General features: G+C 33.4%; 1 protein-coding gene and 1 long non-coding RNA gene across 4 annotated transcripts in view; one reads left to right on the forward strand and one right to left on the reverse strand.

Moving 5' to 3' along the window:
* ROCK1 (Rho associated coiled-coil containing protein kinase 1) overlaps positions 1–16966 on the reverse strand; it is a 162924-nt gene that overhangs the window by 57267 nt on the left and 88691 nt on the right. For all 3 annotated transcript variants that reach the window (XM_079108289.1, XM_079108288.1, XM_079108290.1), the window contains 2 exons: positions 4448–4536; positions 1657–1705 (listed from right to left, as the gene is read on the reverse strand). In XM_079108289.1, coding sequence (XP_078964415.1) covers positions 1657–1705; positions 4448–4536 — 138 coding nt within the window. The remainder of the gene's footprint in view (positions 1–1656; positions 1706–4447; positions 4537–16966) is intronic.
* LOC306642545 overlaps positions 9463–16966 on the forward strand; it is a 51580-nt gene continuing 44076 nt past the window's right edge. The window contains exons 1-2 of the long non-coding RNA XR_013758588.1: positions 9463–9621; positions 12577–12677. This is a non-coding gene — a long non-coding RNA (uncharacterized lncRNA). The remainder of the gene's footprint in view (positions 9622–12576; positions 12678–16966) is intronic.

Below are 16966 nucleotides of genomic sequence, written 5' to 3' on the forward strand. Positions count from 1 at the left end.
TTTCAGTGGTGAAAGTTGTGCCTTTCTACAATGCCTCTTCTGGCAAACACCCCAGAAGAGAGTGGGAGGGGCGCCTCACTATAGGCAGGTATAAGTGGAAGTCTGGATTTCTCTCATGGCCTCTGCTACACGTCTCGTGAGAAGGAGGTTTGTTACCACCCATTGGAGATGAAAATCCCTTTAGTAGGCCTTCTCTGATACTACCTTATCTGGAGGCTGTGGTACATTACAACACAGAGGAGGTAGAAGTCTGGGCTTCCCACTTGGTCTTTGCTGTTGGGGATGGGGCTACATTTTCCATGCCATTTCCCTGAGCAGAGCAATGATTGTATAAGTTTTCTGACTTCCTAGCCTACTCCTTTTTTGGTCCTTAGGTTAGAGGAAGACTTTTCTTAGGTTTTTGTCTGTGCTTGTTGGCATTTCCAGGTTGCTGCCTTCTCTAGTAAGCAATCTGGGATACATGTGCAGCAAAAAGAAAGCCCATAGTATTCATTCCTGTGTTGTTTTTCAAGAACCAAGTACTTAATTTACCTGATCAGCCACCTTCTTTCCACTTTTCAGAATTTTTTAAACATTTGTTTAATATTTAATGTCTAGGGATTTTAGCTGTACTTTGCAGGAAGAATAGGGAAAAGTACTTTCATGGTGTTTTTTTCGTAAGTGGGACTCTTCTAATTAAGATTTCCCTCTCTATCTTGAATTTGGAAAAAGGTACAACAAATCTAGCACATCTAAATTTTATGTTTTAAAAATGAAATAAAATAAAAAGTGGAAGATATGCAAAAAGGATCCTTAAACACAAAGAGTAAAAAATATAGTACTAAGGCTAACTATATATTGCCCAAATAGTCAATGGGTAAAATATTGAAATCTTCACAGATGATTATATATATTTATAAAAAGCTATATATGAAAGAAGATAAACCCCTGACAGATTTCTTAGTAAAAACCAACAGAGAGGTTAAATCTAAAAAGGAAAAGGAAAGTAATATATTAGAGAAAGACTATAGACAGTCTTTCTTTCAAGGACCCTTCACATACACAGTAGAAAGATATCTACCAGGTATCTAAGGAAAGAAAAGGTATTACATATTTAAAAATATCAATCATCCTATTGTAAGAGAAGCTTATGCTGTTTCTCTAATAAAAACAATTTTAGTAGGTAATCATGGGAACATAAATAATTTCAAAATCAATGTACTTCCCATTTGACCACATGCAACTGTTAATCTTAATCCTTTAAAAAATATTTTAAATTAGATTCCTCTCTCATCCCTATTTGTCTCTTCCTGATATAATTCTAGATTCAATTTCTGATCTCTAACTTCTCTTCCTTCTTTTCATTTTTCAACTACTAAGAACTTCTGAACTAAATCTTATTATTAATATTTTTATTAATTATGGATTATAATTAATATTATTAATTATTAATATTCCAAAATTTCAAAATGGTCATAGAATAAAACTGTACAAAGGAAATTTAAGGTATAATCTATACCACTTAAACCTGCAACTCCAATGTCTTTCATCTTAATTCTGTGGTTCTGTTTTGTGTTTCAACTATGGAGTTCAAATGCAATTACTTCTGGAAATAAAACAAATTGAAAGTGGGGGAAATCTCAAAAAGGAAAACCTGTTTAGGAAACAAAAATGTACCTCTTCATCCAATTCTTTCATTATCTTGTCTAGTTTTATATTTGAAGTTCTGAAAAAAAAAAAGTAATACAGATTAGAAATTATTTTTTTTGCCCAGAGTTCAAAATCTATATATTCCAAACATTTTCACAACTAGGGTTTCTTAATCTTTTTTTGTGCCATCAACTTCACTGGCACTCTGGTAAGGTCAATGGCCTTTTTCCAGAATAGCATTTTTAAAAGCATAAAAATTACACAGGATTAAAGAAGCCAATTATATTGAAATACAAACGTATATGCTTTTCATTACTAAATTAAATCACAAGATCTAGTGGCAATAATTTCAGTATAGTGGTATTCAGAGGTAATTAACAATTTTAATATAGGAAAATATCTGTCATTTTTATTAGTAATGATAAACTCAGCTACTGCTTATTAACTTTATTGTTACCTTTGAATAGAATTAAAAAATGATAAATGTCAGTTATAAATTAGAAAAAATATTCACTTTTTCTCATCCATCTTTAAGGATATTGAATTTCATCCAGGAGAGATTTATAAATCCTGGAGTAAATGACATTACATAGAAATCATCCTTGACTCATTTTTCTCCTTTATTCCCATCTAGTTCAGTAAATAGAAAATGCTGCAAATTAACTAGATTGTTCTTTTTAAAAATATTCATGTATACTTTCTTTTTTTGTGGTGCTATGGATTAAATCCAGGGCCTCACATGAGCTAGTCAACTGCTATACCACTAAGCCACATCCCCAAACTAATATATAAATATTTAATTACACACACACACACACACCCGCACAGCACTTCTTGGTTTAATAACGTTCAAAGTGTTTCCATCACACTTAGGATAATCTCCAAGTTTCTTAGCTTGTCCAAAACAAAGTCCCTCAAGATTTAGACCCTGCCAATCTTCCCAGCCTAATCTCAGGCTTTTCTTTCCTTCATATGTTACTACTACATAGCCATCTCTTACATCAAAGCCTCCACAGATATGTATTCCCTGGATCCTAACTAATCTTTCTATTCCTTCTTGGTATTTCCCATTGATCCTTCTGGTTCCAGCTTTTCTAATCTCCAACAAAATAGTACAGGTATCTCCTGATGTATACCTGTATCATTTTTTTCTCTCTCCATCTTACCACATACCACACTAACAATGACTTTTATATCCTCACTGTTGATTACAAGCTCCATGTGAACAAGGTCTATTCCTTGCTTTAGTCAAGATTATACTCCTGGCAAGCACATTATCCGATACAAACTGACCTTCTGAATGAATAAATGTAACTCAACTGATATGAATTTAAACTGATTTAAATGTGAAGAATTAGATCAGGATTAGTCTTAATCTATATGTGGTGGTAATAGTAGTGAATTTCTACGTAAAATTTGTTTCCAGCCTGCCCACTTAAAAACCAACTAAATTCTTCCAGTTTCTGTGAGGGGAAAAGGCTAAAAGTAGGACGGGGAAAGACAATCGAAAAATAACCAGCTACAGTCTCAGTAATTTAGCAAGGCCGTCAACAACTTAGCAAGATCCTGTCTCAAAATAAAAAATAAGGGTTGGGGATGTAGTTCAGGGTCAAAGTGCACTTGGATTCAATCCCTGATACCAAAACAAAAAAAATATATTTTTGTGGGATAAAGTTCTAATGGATATTTGAGATATACCTTTCAGAAAAGATAAAGAATAAAACATTTGAATACTCACGAGAAAATAAATGTAAGCAAATATCAATCTATAATTCCTAGTATTGTCTTTAAAATTAACTATTCACCAGTTCAATAAGTAATTTAAAAAGTTCTTATCACATTTTAATTCCATTTTCTTCAGAGTACACATTTTCACATGACTATCAGACATTTTTGTTATTCTTATTTCTTCCTTTAAATTGATTCCCATTACTACTACTTCACACTTTGATTTTAATTTTGTTGAAAAATGTTTCTGATATAGAAACTTCTCAATAGTTTCAACATTCAACAGTTTCTCCATTTCCTCCCTTTATTTCTATATTATATACTTCAAAATTCTGGGATCAATTGATTGCTTATTCCAGTGCTTTTTTTTTTTTTTTTTTTTAAGTTTTTGTTATACACTTAACTATATAATCTACAGGGATGGTATGTAGTGAGAATTTTACCTGTTTCCTACTCCTCTATTCCTATTCAGTCACAATATTGAGTGTTTCCAATTTCACTTGCTGAATATTTAATCTCAATGTTACCTTTATATTTCATTTATTCAATATTGTTCACTAATGGCATAATTATAAGAAGTTACTGCTTGTAATTATAAAAAGATTGCTATTAATAAGAAATAGCAATATGCTAGGTTATTTTAAAATAGCTTGATCATTCTCTCATAAATATATATGCTATTGGAATTTGATGCACATGAAATAATTCTGAGTTACTGCTCTAGGGAATCAGTGGAAATCAGAAAGACTGCATCAAAAATTTAATCAATTTTAAACATCAACACTTTACATTTCAGAAACTACTTATTTAATGTAAACCAATTTGCTCTTTCAGTTAGCTAATTAAAATGGAAGATTAAATGAATAAGATCAGACGATTAAATGAATTAGAACTATACATAATTTTAAGAAGGAAGACTGCCAGAAACATGAACTTTAATAGTTTGAGGAAAGTACATCTACAACTAAAAGCTAACATCAATATTACTTTTCAATTCTAGCCAAGACATTTTTCGTGGATGTGAGAGTATGAGCTTTAAAGTATTTGCTATATACAACTATTAACATGAAAAACATAATTATATTCTTACCTGCACTTCTGCTCCATTTCATCTTTTAATTGCATTTCATTATGCAGCTGTTCTTCTAGTTTATAGATTGTTTTCTGCAAACTTTCCTGCTTTAATTGAAAAAAAAAATCCATCTTATTCAACCAATAATATTCATAGGGAAATTAAAAATAACAAGTTTATGGTACCATTTTATACCTGTTTAGGAAATAATTAGTTTAATCTTATCACTTTCTTTTTTTATTACTTTAACAAGTATTTTGTCAACATTTATTTGTATTTTAGGTATCCTGTGCTAGGTGTTAGTAATGCAAAAATTACAAAGGTCTGGCCCTTGTTCTCCTAAAACTAATGATGTCTCTATTATTGTAAAGATAATGATGCAAAAAGAAATGTGAGTGAGTTAAATATTATGCAATATTTATATGTATTGAAACATTACCTGGCATTACACTAATATGTACAATCTTAATTTTTTAATATATCCATTAAGAACCTACAATGATCCAAAAACATATGTACAAAATATAATATCATGGTAGGTGATAATAAAATTATATACAGGGTGTTCTGAAGGAGAGAAGGGTGAGTGACTTCTAATTCTGCTAGGGATATGCAATGCTTGAAGTAAGACCAAAAAGATGAGAAAAATTTACCCAGAAGAGAAGGTAGTAGAAAGAAGATATTTCAGCTAGAATGAACATACAGGCCAAAAGGTAGAAGAGAACAAATTAGGGAAATGGGAAGAAACCAAATATGACAGAGTATAGCATATAATACAAGAAATAACTCTTATCAAACCTGAAAAGTAAGTGTGGGACCATGATTCCTGTATGCAAAAATAAAACTTTAACCTATAAGCAATATATGACATAATATTGGCATTTCAGAAACCAAACTTCAATAGTAGAATAGTTTAAAGGGAAGTGAAATTCTAGAAAGAACAACAAGGTAATTAATAGGCTACTGAAAAAGTTCTAGTAAGAGAGAATATTGATCTGATATAAAGAAGAGGTCACAGGAATAAAGAGGAAGAAATGGATAAATCTGTCAATTAGAAAGCAGATTTATGACCTCAAAAAATGATCAGAAATAAGAAAGAACAGATATAGTACCACTGCAAAAAGCAAGAAACAAAAAAACTACTGTTGGGAGGGTATGAGAGAAAGAAAATTGTGTTCAACTTTGGCCTAGTTGGAAAAGCCAGAAGTGTACCCAGGAGAGAGGGATTGGGTGTAGAGCTTAGAGTAATAAGCTGGACATACATAAGAATACCCATAGAAATGAGTAGAGACTATTTAAAGGAGCCAAAAAATTCTACCAGAAAACTTCTAGAACTCATAAATGAATTCAGTAAAGTAGCAGGATATAAAATCAATGCTCATAAATCTAATGTATTTTTATTCCTAAGTGATGAATCCTCTGAAAGAGGAATTAGGAAAACTACCCCACTCACAATAGCCTCAAAAAAAAAAAAAAAAAAAAAAAAAAAATCTAACAAAAGAGGTGAAAGACCCTCTACAATGAGAACTATAGATCACTAAAGAAAGAAATTAAAGAAAACCTTAGAAGAGCTCCCATATTCTTGAATAGGCAGAATTAATACTGTCAAAAACGCCATTCTACCAAAGGCGCTATACAGATTCAATGCAATTCCAATTAAATCCCAATAACGTAACTCACAGAATAGAGCAAGCACTCATGAAATTCATTTGGAAGAATAAGAGCCCAGAATAGCTAAAGCAATCCTTGAAGGAAGAGTGAAGCAGGGGGATATCACAATACCAGACCTTCAACTATACTACAGAGCAATAATAACAAAACGGCATGGTATTGGCACCAAAATAGACAGTACAGAATAGAGGACACAGAGACAACCCCTACATAAATACAGTTTTCTCATACAAGACAAAGGTGCCAAAACATACAATGGAGAAAAGATAGCCTCTTCAACAAATGGTGCTGGGAAACTGGAAATCCATATGCAGCAAAATAAACTTAAACACCCTACCTCTCACCCTGTACAAAACTCAAACTCAAAATGGATCAAAGGACCTTGGAATCAGACCAGAGACCCTGCACCTTATAGGAGAAAAAGTAGGTCCAAATCTTCATCCTGTCAGCTTAGGACCAGACTTCCTTAACATGACTCCCAAAGCACAAGAAATAAAACCAAGAATCAATAATTGGGATAGATTCAAACTAAAAAGCTTTTTCTCAGCAAAGGAAACTATCGACAATGTGAAGAGAGAGCCTACAGAGTAGGAGAAAATCTTGCCACACACACTTCAGATAGAGCACTAATCTCCAGAATCTATAAAGAACACAAAAAACTTTACACCAAGAATACGAATAACCCACCCAATCAATAAATGGACAAGGAAACGAGCAGACACTTCACAGAAGATCTACAAGCAATCAACAGATATATGAAAAAATGTTCAACATTCTAGTAATAAGAGAAATGCAAATCAAAACTACCCTTAGATTTCATCTCACCCCAATTAAATAGAATGACTATTATCAAGAATACAAGCAACAATAGGTGTTGGTAAGGATGTGGGGAAAAAGGTACACTCATACATTGCTGGTGGGGTTGCAAATTAGTGCAGCCACTCTGGAAAGCAATGTGGAGATTCCTTAGAAAACTTGGAATGGACCCACCATTTGATCCAGCTATCCTGCTCCTTGGCCTATAACCAAAGGACTTAAAATCAGCATACTACAGAGATACAGCCACATCAATGTTCATAGCTGCTCAATGTACAATAGCTAGATTGTGGGACCAACCTAGATGCCCTTCCATTGATGAATGGATAAAGAAACTGTGGTATGTACATACAATGGAATATTACTCAGCCATAGAGAAAATAAAATTATGGCATTTGCAGGCAAATGGATGAAATTGGAGAATATCATGCTAAGGGAGACAAGCCAATCTCAAAAAACCAAAAGGTGAAAGTTATAAAAAGATGAATATGCAACAAAGATCATGTGTGCCCCTAAAATATTTATAATCCAATCATGTTAAGGAAGTCTCTCACACATACAAAGAAGCTACTGACCACTCGTGTACATGAAGGATATTCAATAAGGAATAACAATGATGAAGCCCAGCACCCCAAACTAAAAGAAATTTATACTTGAGGGATCTAAAAGTTCTTAAAGACTGTAAAAGATTAATGTAAAAATTATAATTCTTTTAACCACACTGCATTAACAGAAGCATTAAAAATGATAAATTGGTTAATAATATATCATGCAATGAACTTTTCTTAACTTTCAGCAATATTTAATAAAAATAGATTCAATTAAAAAACACTACTGATGAGCACTTGGATAATGGCCTCTTCCTTGTTAGCAAGCTCTTCTGCTTGGTCATATACATCTGGAGAAGATGTAGAGAAAAAGTACTTTTATATCGTTGGTAGGATTGCAAATTAGTACAATTACTGTGGAATCAGTTTGGAGGGTCTGCAAAAAACTAGGCATGGGACCACCATAAGACTGAGCAGTACTGCTCCTTGGATTATCCTAAAGAATTAAAGTCATCATACTACAATAATACATGCATACCCATGTTTATAGCAACACAATTCACAGAAACAAACCATGGAACCAGCCTAGGTGTCCATCAACAGATGAAGAGATTAAAAAAATAGAAAATGTGGTATATGTACAATGGAGTTTTTTTTTTTTTTTTTTTTTTTTGTCTTTTAACCTGGGACTAAATCCAAGGGCACTTAAACACTGAGCAGCATCCCCAGACTCTTTTTATTTAAGACAGGGTCTCACCAAGTTGCTCAGGGCCTCAATAAACTGCTAGATTTGAACTTGTGATCCTCCTGCTTTAGCCTCCTGAGCTGCTGGGATTACAAGTATGTGCCACAGTGGAGTTTTATTCAGCCATAATAAAAGCAAAATTATGACATTTGCAGGAAAATGGATGGAACTAGAGACTATTATGTTAAGGGAAATAAGTCAAATTCATAAGGTCAAGGGTTGTATATTTTCTCACATATGGAAGTTAGAAAAAAGGAAAAGAAAGGCGGAGGGTGGATCTCATGAAAATCAAAGGGAAATCAGTAGAGGAAATGGGACAAGGGGCAGAAGGTGGGGAGGGAGAGGTGAAATGCTGGGGAGTGTTATTGGCCAAATGATATTGCTATATTGTGTCATGTATGAATATGTAACAACAAATACCATCATTATGTACAACTGTAATGCACCAATAAAAAAATGCGGGGGAAAAAAGCTTGGCCATAAATAGAAGATAAAAAGTTTAACATAATATTAGAACTGGAAGGATTTCTAGAGGTCATCTAATTATTCACCTTGGTTTACAGATAGAGAAAGGAGATACAACTATCACACTGCTGTTAAACTGTATAGAAGGGCCTAGAAAAACCTGACTTAAGGAAGTTAAGTACAAGGCTTTCCTAATACATACAAAGAGGCTACTTTCTTGGTTATATTTGGATCTATTTTAAGCCTGGTGCCTGGGAAGTAAGATTGCACAACAATCCTCAGTTATGAACCAATGAGAAATCCTAATTTTCATTTCCATAGTTAAAAAACTGACCCTGACCTCTCTCCACAGAATTATAGCTAATCATCAAACCCCATGAGACCCAAACTATGTTCCCTTCTGTGACTAAGGTCACAGACTCCTCCCACCAGCCAATTTTTTCCCCGAGAGGTCTGGCAACTTCCATGTATATCTATTTTGATTAGGTAGTGTGGGTGCTGCCATTAATAGCAATAAAAAATAGAAAAAAAAATTTGAGCAGTAGGTAGAACCAGGCATCCTTGAAATCACAGATGTTATTACCACTATAAAACTATTCTTTAGATCTCTTTTTAAAATTTTTATGTCCTATAACGTTACTGAATTTATCCAGTGCTAACAGTTTTTGGTTTTACCTTTGTTTTTAAAAGATGATATTATTGGGTAGAGATTTGTATGAAGAAATGACCTGCATGTATTTCTAATACTAAATAATAGTCCTCTGAATTCTCCTTGTTTGCTCTCTCCAGAAGAACGTGTTGTGAATCACATGGTTGCAAAGATTAGTGAGAATGTCTGCACAACTTTTTCAGCTCAGGCACAGGGCTTTATTATAGAAGTTGGACCTGTTTTATGGTACTTATTCAGACATTCCACCGTTGATTCTCTTAGGATAACAGCAATATCGGTAAGATAGAGCATCTTTTGGGGATTTTTTTTATTATTATTTTTATTTATCTTTTAATTTTTTACAGACTATATTTTGATTCATTGAACACAAATGGGGCACAGCATTTTGTTTCTATGGTTGTACACGATGTAGATTCATACCATTTGTGTAATCATATATATACATAAGGGTAATGATGTCTGTCTCATTCCACCATTTTTCATACCTCCCTCTCTTTCTTTAGATACTCTTTTATATTCAATCTTCTGCCTTTTAATTCACAAATACTACTATCTCTAGTCCTAACCTTTCCAAGTACATAACTTTTTTTTAATAATGAGATTCTATTTCTGCAAATGAGTTTCTATTTTTATCCATAATGCATGAGCAATTCCCAGGATTCAATAGTAATAATCCTCTCTTATAGATCAGTCTCACTTTGAGTAAGGGCTTTATAAATTAGTCAACTTTTTTCAGTTAAGTTTCAGTTTAGATCAGAGACCTGCACCAAACAGAAGAAAAAGCAGGCCCAAATCTTCATCATGTTGGCTTAGGACCAGACTTCCTTAATTCCCAGAGCACAAGAAATAAAAGCAAGAATCAATAAATGGGGAGAAATTCAAACTAAAAAGCTTTTTCTCAGCAAAGGAAACAATCAATATGAAAAGAGAGCCTATAGAGTGGGAGAAAACCTTTTCCACACACACTTCAGATAGAGCACTAATCTCCAAAATTTAAAAAGAACTTAAAAAACTTTACACCAAAATACAAAGAACCCAATCAATAAATGGGCTAAGGAACTGGGCAGATACTTCACAGAAGAAGCTACACAGGCAATCAACAAATATATGAAAAAAGTGCTCATCATCATCATTTCTAGTAATTAAGAGAAATGCAAATTAAAACCACCCTAAGATTTCATCTAACTCCAATTAGAATAGCTATCAAGAACACAAGCAGTAATAAGTGCTAGCGTGGATGTGGGGGAAAAGGTACACTCATACATTGCTGGTGGAGTTGCAAATCAGTCACTGGAAAGCAGTATGGAATCCTCAGAAAACCTGGAATGGACCCACCATTTGACCCAGCTATCTCACTCTTTGGTTTATACCCAAAGGCCTTAAATTAGCATACTACAGTGATGCAGCTATGTCCAATGTTCATAGCCACTGAATTCACAACAGCTAGATTGTGGAACCAACCTAGATGCCCTTCAACCTGATGAATGGATAAAGAAAACTGTGGTACATATACACAATGGAATATTACTCAGCCATAAAGAAGGATAAAATTATGGCATTTGCTGGTAAATGGATAGAGTTGGAGAATATCAAGCTAAGTTAAATACGTCAATCCCAAAAAACCAAAGGTTGAATGTTTTCTCTGATAAGTAAACAACAATGCTAATGGGGGGAGGAGAATGGAAGAACTTTTGGAATGTGTAGAAGGAAATGAGGGGGGGAGGGGAGCAGGGAAAGGAAAGATAAGAGGGCTGAGACAGACATCATTCCCCTGTGTACATGTATGATTACACAAATGGTATGAATCTACATTGTGTACAACAACAGAAGTGAAAAGTTGTACCCCATTGTGTACAATGAATCAAAATGGAGTCTGGAAAAATAAAAAAAGTTTTCAGTTAACTTGGCTGTGAATTGGAAAACATCCACAGAAACTGCCTCACAGATTGCCTATTCAAGTGTGGGGATTACGATGTGATAAAATGTATGCATTACCTGAAAGAGGAAGAATTTCTCTACCCATTTCTGGTTTTGCCATTTTTCTACATGAGGGCATATGATTAAAAAAAAAAGTCTCATTTTTAAACATGGTTCAGTTTGTTATGTGTTTTTAAAACAAAAATAAAGAACAAATGTTGTATAATTCAACTATTTGAGGAAACTAGAGTAATCAAATTCATAGACACAGAAAGTAGAATGGTGGTTATACAGGACCATGGGGGAGGGGAAAAGTTATTGTTTAATAAGTAGAGTTGTAGTCTGAGTTGATGAAAAAAGTTCTGGAGATAGTGACATTAGTTGCACAACAATTGAAATGTATTTAAATCACTGAACTGTACACCTAAAAATGGCTAAAATGATCAATTTTATGTTAGATTTATTTTACCACAGTAAGAAAAAATTATTACCTTGAAGGTCTCCAATCATCTCAGAATCATGACCTCTGTCTCTTCGTTCAGCTTCCAATACAGCTTGTAGTTGGTAGTAATCCTTGTCTGTTTGTGACTTTGAATTCTCTAAAATTCTGTTTCTCTCCTGCAATTCTCTGTTGAGGGACTCTAGCTGGCTAATTGATTATGCTCATCTCTGTATGACTCTTTCTTAATCTTACAGCTGTGTCCGACTCTGTCCTAAGCAAGTCATTGGCTTCTTCTAGCTATTTAAAAGAGGAAAAAAGAATTTTGACCAAAATATGATCAAACTTATTTAATTTACTAAAATTTTAAAATAGGAACCTCATCTGAAAACTTACCTGCTTCTGTAATTGTACCCGCTTCTCATTAGTAAGCTGTGAATTTTGACTTACTTTTTTTAAGTCTTCCAACTGATCTTTTAATGTAGAAAACTAGACAGTAAAAGAATATGTAAAAATTACAAACTTTTAATAGAGGAAACATATAGATTGCCTTTTTTAAAAAAAAATGACATTTATTCTTAGACTATAATAGTCAGGCCAAACTAGGTCCATTTCCCACTCCCAAAACCAATTCCATCTTGGAAGTACTTACATTTTTAAATGCATCAGAAAGTAGATCATCATTTTGTAATTCAGAGTACGAAAAACCAGATGTTTCCACTATTGTATTATTTCAAATTATTTTACTGCCTTAATAAGATCTCTTAGTGTAATGTTATAAAGTTAGTTTTCTTAGGTGGGTGGGTATTGGGGATTGAACTCAGGAGCACTCAACCACTGAGCCACATCCCTAATCCTATTTTGAATTTTATTTAGAGACAAGGTCTCACTGAATAGCTTAGCACCTTGCTTTTGCTGAGGCTGGCTTTGAACTCAAGATCCTCCTGCTTCAGCCTCCTGAGTCACTGGGATTACAGGTGTGTGCCCGTTTTATTACTTGTTTCTGAATAGTACAATTACTTTAAAGGTTTGAATATGTTAAGTATTTTTAAAATGGTACAAAATTCAAAGGCACTAAATGGCAGGTAGTATAGAATAAGTCTTCCTCCCTCCACATCATCTCCACATACTTTGTGTATCCCTTAACTGGGATACACAACTATTTGAATTCTTGCATATCTTCCTAGGATAGTCTATAATTGAAATCCTAAAATAAAACCATATACTTTATGTTTTCACATGTATGTCTATATCAATACATATACATATTTAAGCATATGGAAAACAGCACTTGTTTTAAGCACAAACCATCTAACTCTTGTTTTTTCAAGATACATCTTAGAGATCTTTTTATATAACAAATATATAAAAACTTATTCTTTTATAAGCTACATAGTATTTGATCATACAGATACACCAAAATTAAATCATTAATTAAACTTACATTGTTTATACTTTTTTTCAATTTAAGCAATTTTACAATCAATACATTAGGTGTATACATTAGGTGGCACATACATATGTGTAAAATAAAGCAGAAGTGAAATAACTCTATCAAAGGGTGTAGGAAACCATTTAAATGTATTTTTAACATTGGAATTCAATATGAAATTCCAGCTTAGTAATTCTCAAACATGGCTGCTTCTTAAAAGTGCCTGTGGAATTTACGAGAAAATACAGATTATTCTAGGCATGGTAGTTCAGACAGGAGGACCACAAGTTGAGGTAAGCCTCAGCTAGAAGTCCCTGTTGCAAAATAAAAAAAAAAAAAAAGAGGACTGGGGATGTAGCTCAGTAGTAAAGGGGCCCTGGGTTCAATGCCTAGTGCCAAAAAAAAAAAAAAACAAACCAAAACAAAACAGAAAATACTGATGCCCAGGTCACATGTCTATACCAATTAAATTAGGATTTGCTGGGTTTAGTCATGAGTATATTTTAAAGCTTCCAGTAGATTCCAGTATGCAAACAATGACAACATCACTATTTTTGTTAAATATTATTCACAAGTGACTTTAATGTGTCATAAATTTAATTGGAGATCTGAGTTACTGAGCTTTAGAACTGTGGCTTCATAAATTTATCAGGGGCATTAAATTTAAAACAACCTAATGATAAAGACCTACAGGAAGAGAGTGTTAAGACAGAAATTACAGGGACTAGAGGTATAGCTCAGTGGCAGAGTGCTTGCCTAGAAATTCCTTTAGTCCTGGGACTTGACCTGGGGGCACTTTTACCACTGAGCCCCATCCCCAGCCTTGTATTTTTTCTTTTGAGAAGGGTCTCACTAAGTTGCTGAAGTTGGTCTTAAACTTGGTGATCCTCCTGCTTCCACCTACCAAGACAAAGGGATTACAGGCATGTGCCACTGTGCCCAGCAAAATTTCAGCATTTAAAAAAGGCAATAATTTACCTTCATTTTCTACATTTCTCCTCTTTTCATTTTCCTGTTCAGCTTTTCTTTGGTACTCATTAATTCTATGTTGTAGCAACATTTTTTCCTTCTCAATTTGAGGACACTGTAGATTCTAGATTCTTCTTTGATTCCCCTGAAATTATGACAAAAGTTACCACTGCAATTAATAGACTTTGTCATTTATGCTCTTTGAAAAAAAAAATAAGACAAAAACTGAAGATGGATTTTTTTTTGCTTCAAATCAAATAGTGCCTCCTAATAACTTTGCAGTAAGGGATGAAGCTTATCTTATGAATAAGAATCCTCATTTGAGCTCGACATGTAAATTTTCAGATTTCTGAATTCATGAACTTAAAATACAACCCTATCTTACCTTTTCAGATCAATAGTTGCTGTATTAATGGCAACTACACTGTATTATATTACAAATATTTTGGTTACAATATTCAATTTAACATATTAAAGACTCAGACAGCAATTATATATTTGATAGTTAAGACAAGCTGAAATGGTTCCAAATGGTACAGAGTTCACCACTCCCTCTAAGTTGCTCTATCGCAACAATATTTTACTTATCTTTCCTAAGATTCTCTATGTATCTACCCACTAATGTACATTTAAAAAGTAACCAGTGAAGTACGTTAGAAAAAGAAACAAGGAGGAGTAGCATTCAAGTAAAAATATTCAATTTTCACAACTTAAAATTTATCTGTTTCTGAATTAACCACTTCTAGCATTATCTTATTTTTAAAAATATATTTTAGTTGCCAATGGATTATCTATCGATCTATCTACTTACCTATCTACCTACCTACCTATTTATATGCGGTACTGAGGATCGAACCTAGGGCCTCACACATGCCAGGCATATGCTCTACCACTGAGCCACAACTCCAGTCCTGCCATTATCTTATTTTTGATGCTTTGTTTTTATTTTCAGGACTCCACATCAGGAAAACCTATTTTATAGTTATGTTTTTTTCCCAGGCTTTCCCATCTTTAAGCAAAAACTACTTTTAAGTGAGATACTCTCAGAGATTTGTAAAGGTGACACAAACTTGTAAGGTCTTTTCAATTTTTTTAAAATATATTTTTAGTTGTCAGTGGACCTTTATTTTATTTATATGGGGTGCCGACAATCAACCCAGTGTGTCACACATGCTAGGCAAGTATTCTACCACTGAGCTACCACCCCAGCCCAGGTCTTTTCAATTTAAGATTTTATCATTTAACTTTAAATCCATTTGAATTGTGTGTATCAACAGTTCTTTCCTTCTTGCTGCTGAGTAGTATTCCATGGTACAGTGTTTATCATTCACTTATTATAGGATCGTTTCTGTTTCTGGCTATAGATAAAATTGCTATGAATAGTAATATACAGGTTTTTGTGAAAATATACATAACTTTTCATTTTTCTGGGATAAAAGCCCAAGAGCACAACTGCTGAGTCATGGGTGGCACATTTCTTTTTTTTTTTTTTTAAGGAAGTGGTTTTCCAGAATGTCTACCATTTTACATCCCACTTGCAAAATACAAGTGACCCAGTTTTTTCATATTTTGTCATTTAGTTTGTTTCTTGATACAATTTAAAATTTTACTTGTTCTAATGGTAGTTCATGGTAGTTTTATCTGTTTACTGGTAAGCTTTGAGAGTTCTTTAAATGTCTAGAGATGAGTCCTTTGTAAATATTTTCCTCCAATCTACAGCTTGTGATTTCTTCCTCTTTATAGAGAAAATGTTGCCAATTTTGATTAAGTCCAATCGACTGAACTTTCCATAAGGAAAGTTCAATATAAATTGATCAAATTTGTGGTGTCATGCCCAAGAATTCTCTAACATACTAGTTCCAAAGATTTGTCTTTTTTTTTCCTAGAAGTTTTATATTTTTATATTTACATTTAAATGTATGAATCATCAAGTGAATTTTGTATAAGGTGTAAGACAGTAGGTTCATATTTTGGCCTATAGATATTTAACTGTTCCATTATCATTTGTTAAAAGACTATCATTCCTCCAATGAATTGCTTTTGCACTTTTGCCAAAAAGAAGTTGGCTATAATCATACGGAAGCATTTGTTATCTTTACTGTTCCACCGACCAATATGTCTATTCTTTAGTCAGTATCATACAATTTTGAACATTGTAGTTATGACAATAACTACATAAAACATCCTGTCACCTGTATAAAACGTTTAGAGTTTTAATCTTCCTTTCTGTTCCTCCCCGACTCTTTTTTTTTTTTTTTTTTTTTTTTTTTGCGGTGCTGGGGATTGAACCCAGGGCTTCCTGCTTGTGAAGCTAGCACTCTACCAACCAAGCTACATCCCCAGCCCTCCCCCACTTTTTTCTTGTCTTTTTTGTCCTGTTCATAATTTCCAATACTAGTTAATACTGATGAGAGCAGACATCTTTTCCTTGTAGCAGATTTTAGGGGAGAAGATTCACTCTTTCACCATAAACTATAAAGTGGGTATAGATTTTAAGTATGTGCTTTTTATCAACTTGAGCTGAGAAATATCATCATGAATGGGTGGGTGTTGCATTCTGTCTAGTGATTTATCTTTATCAATTGATATAATCATTTAATTTTTTTAGTAACTAATATGATGAATTAAACTGATTTTCAAGTATTAAATGAGACTTGAATCTCTGAAATAAAGCATAGTTGGTTTCTTTTTATATATACTGCTGAATTCTATTTTGTTACGAATTTTTGCGTTTGTATTCATGAGGGATAATGGTCTATTAGTTTTCTTTGTAGTATGGTCTTTGGTATCATGTTAATATTAGCCTCATAAAATTAATTGGGAAGTGCTCTCTTATATTTTCTGAGAGAGTACGGATTTGGTGTT

This window comes from Sciurus vulgaris (genome assembly GCF_902686455.1).
Source record: "Sciurus vulgaris genome assembly, chromosome: 13".
Taxonomy (NCBI): domain Eukaryota; kingdom Metazoa; phylum Chordata; class Mammalia; order Rodentia; family Sciuridae; genus Sciurus; species Sciurus vulgaris.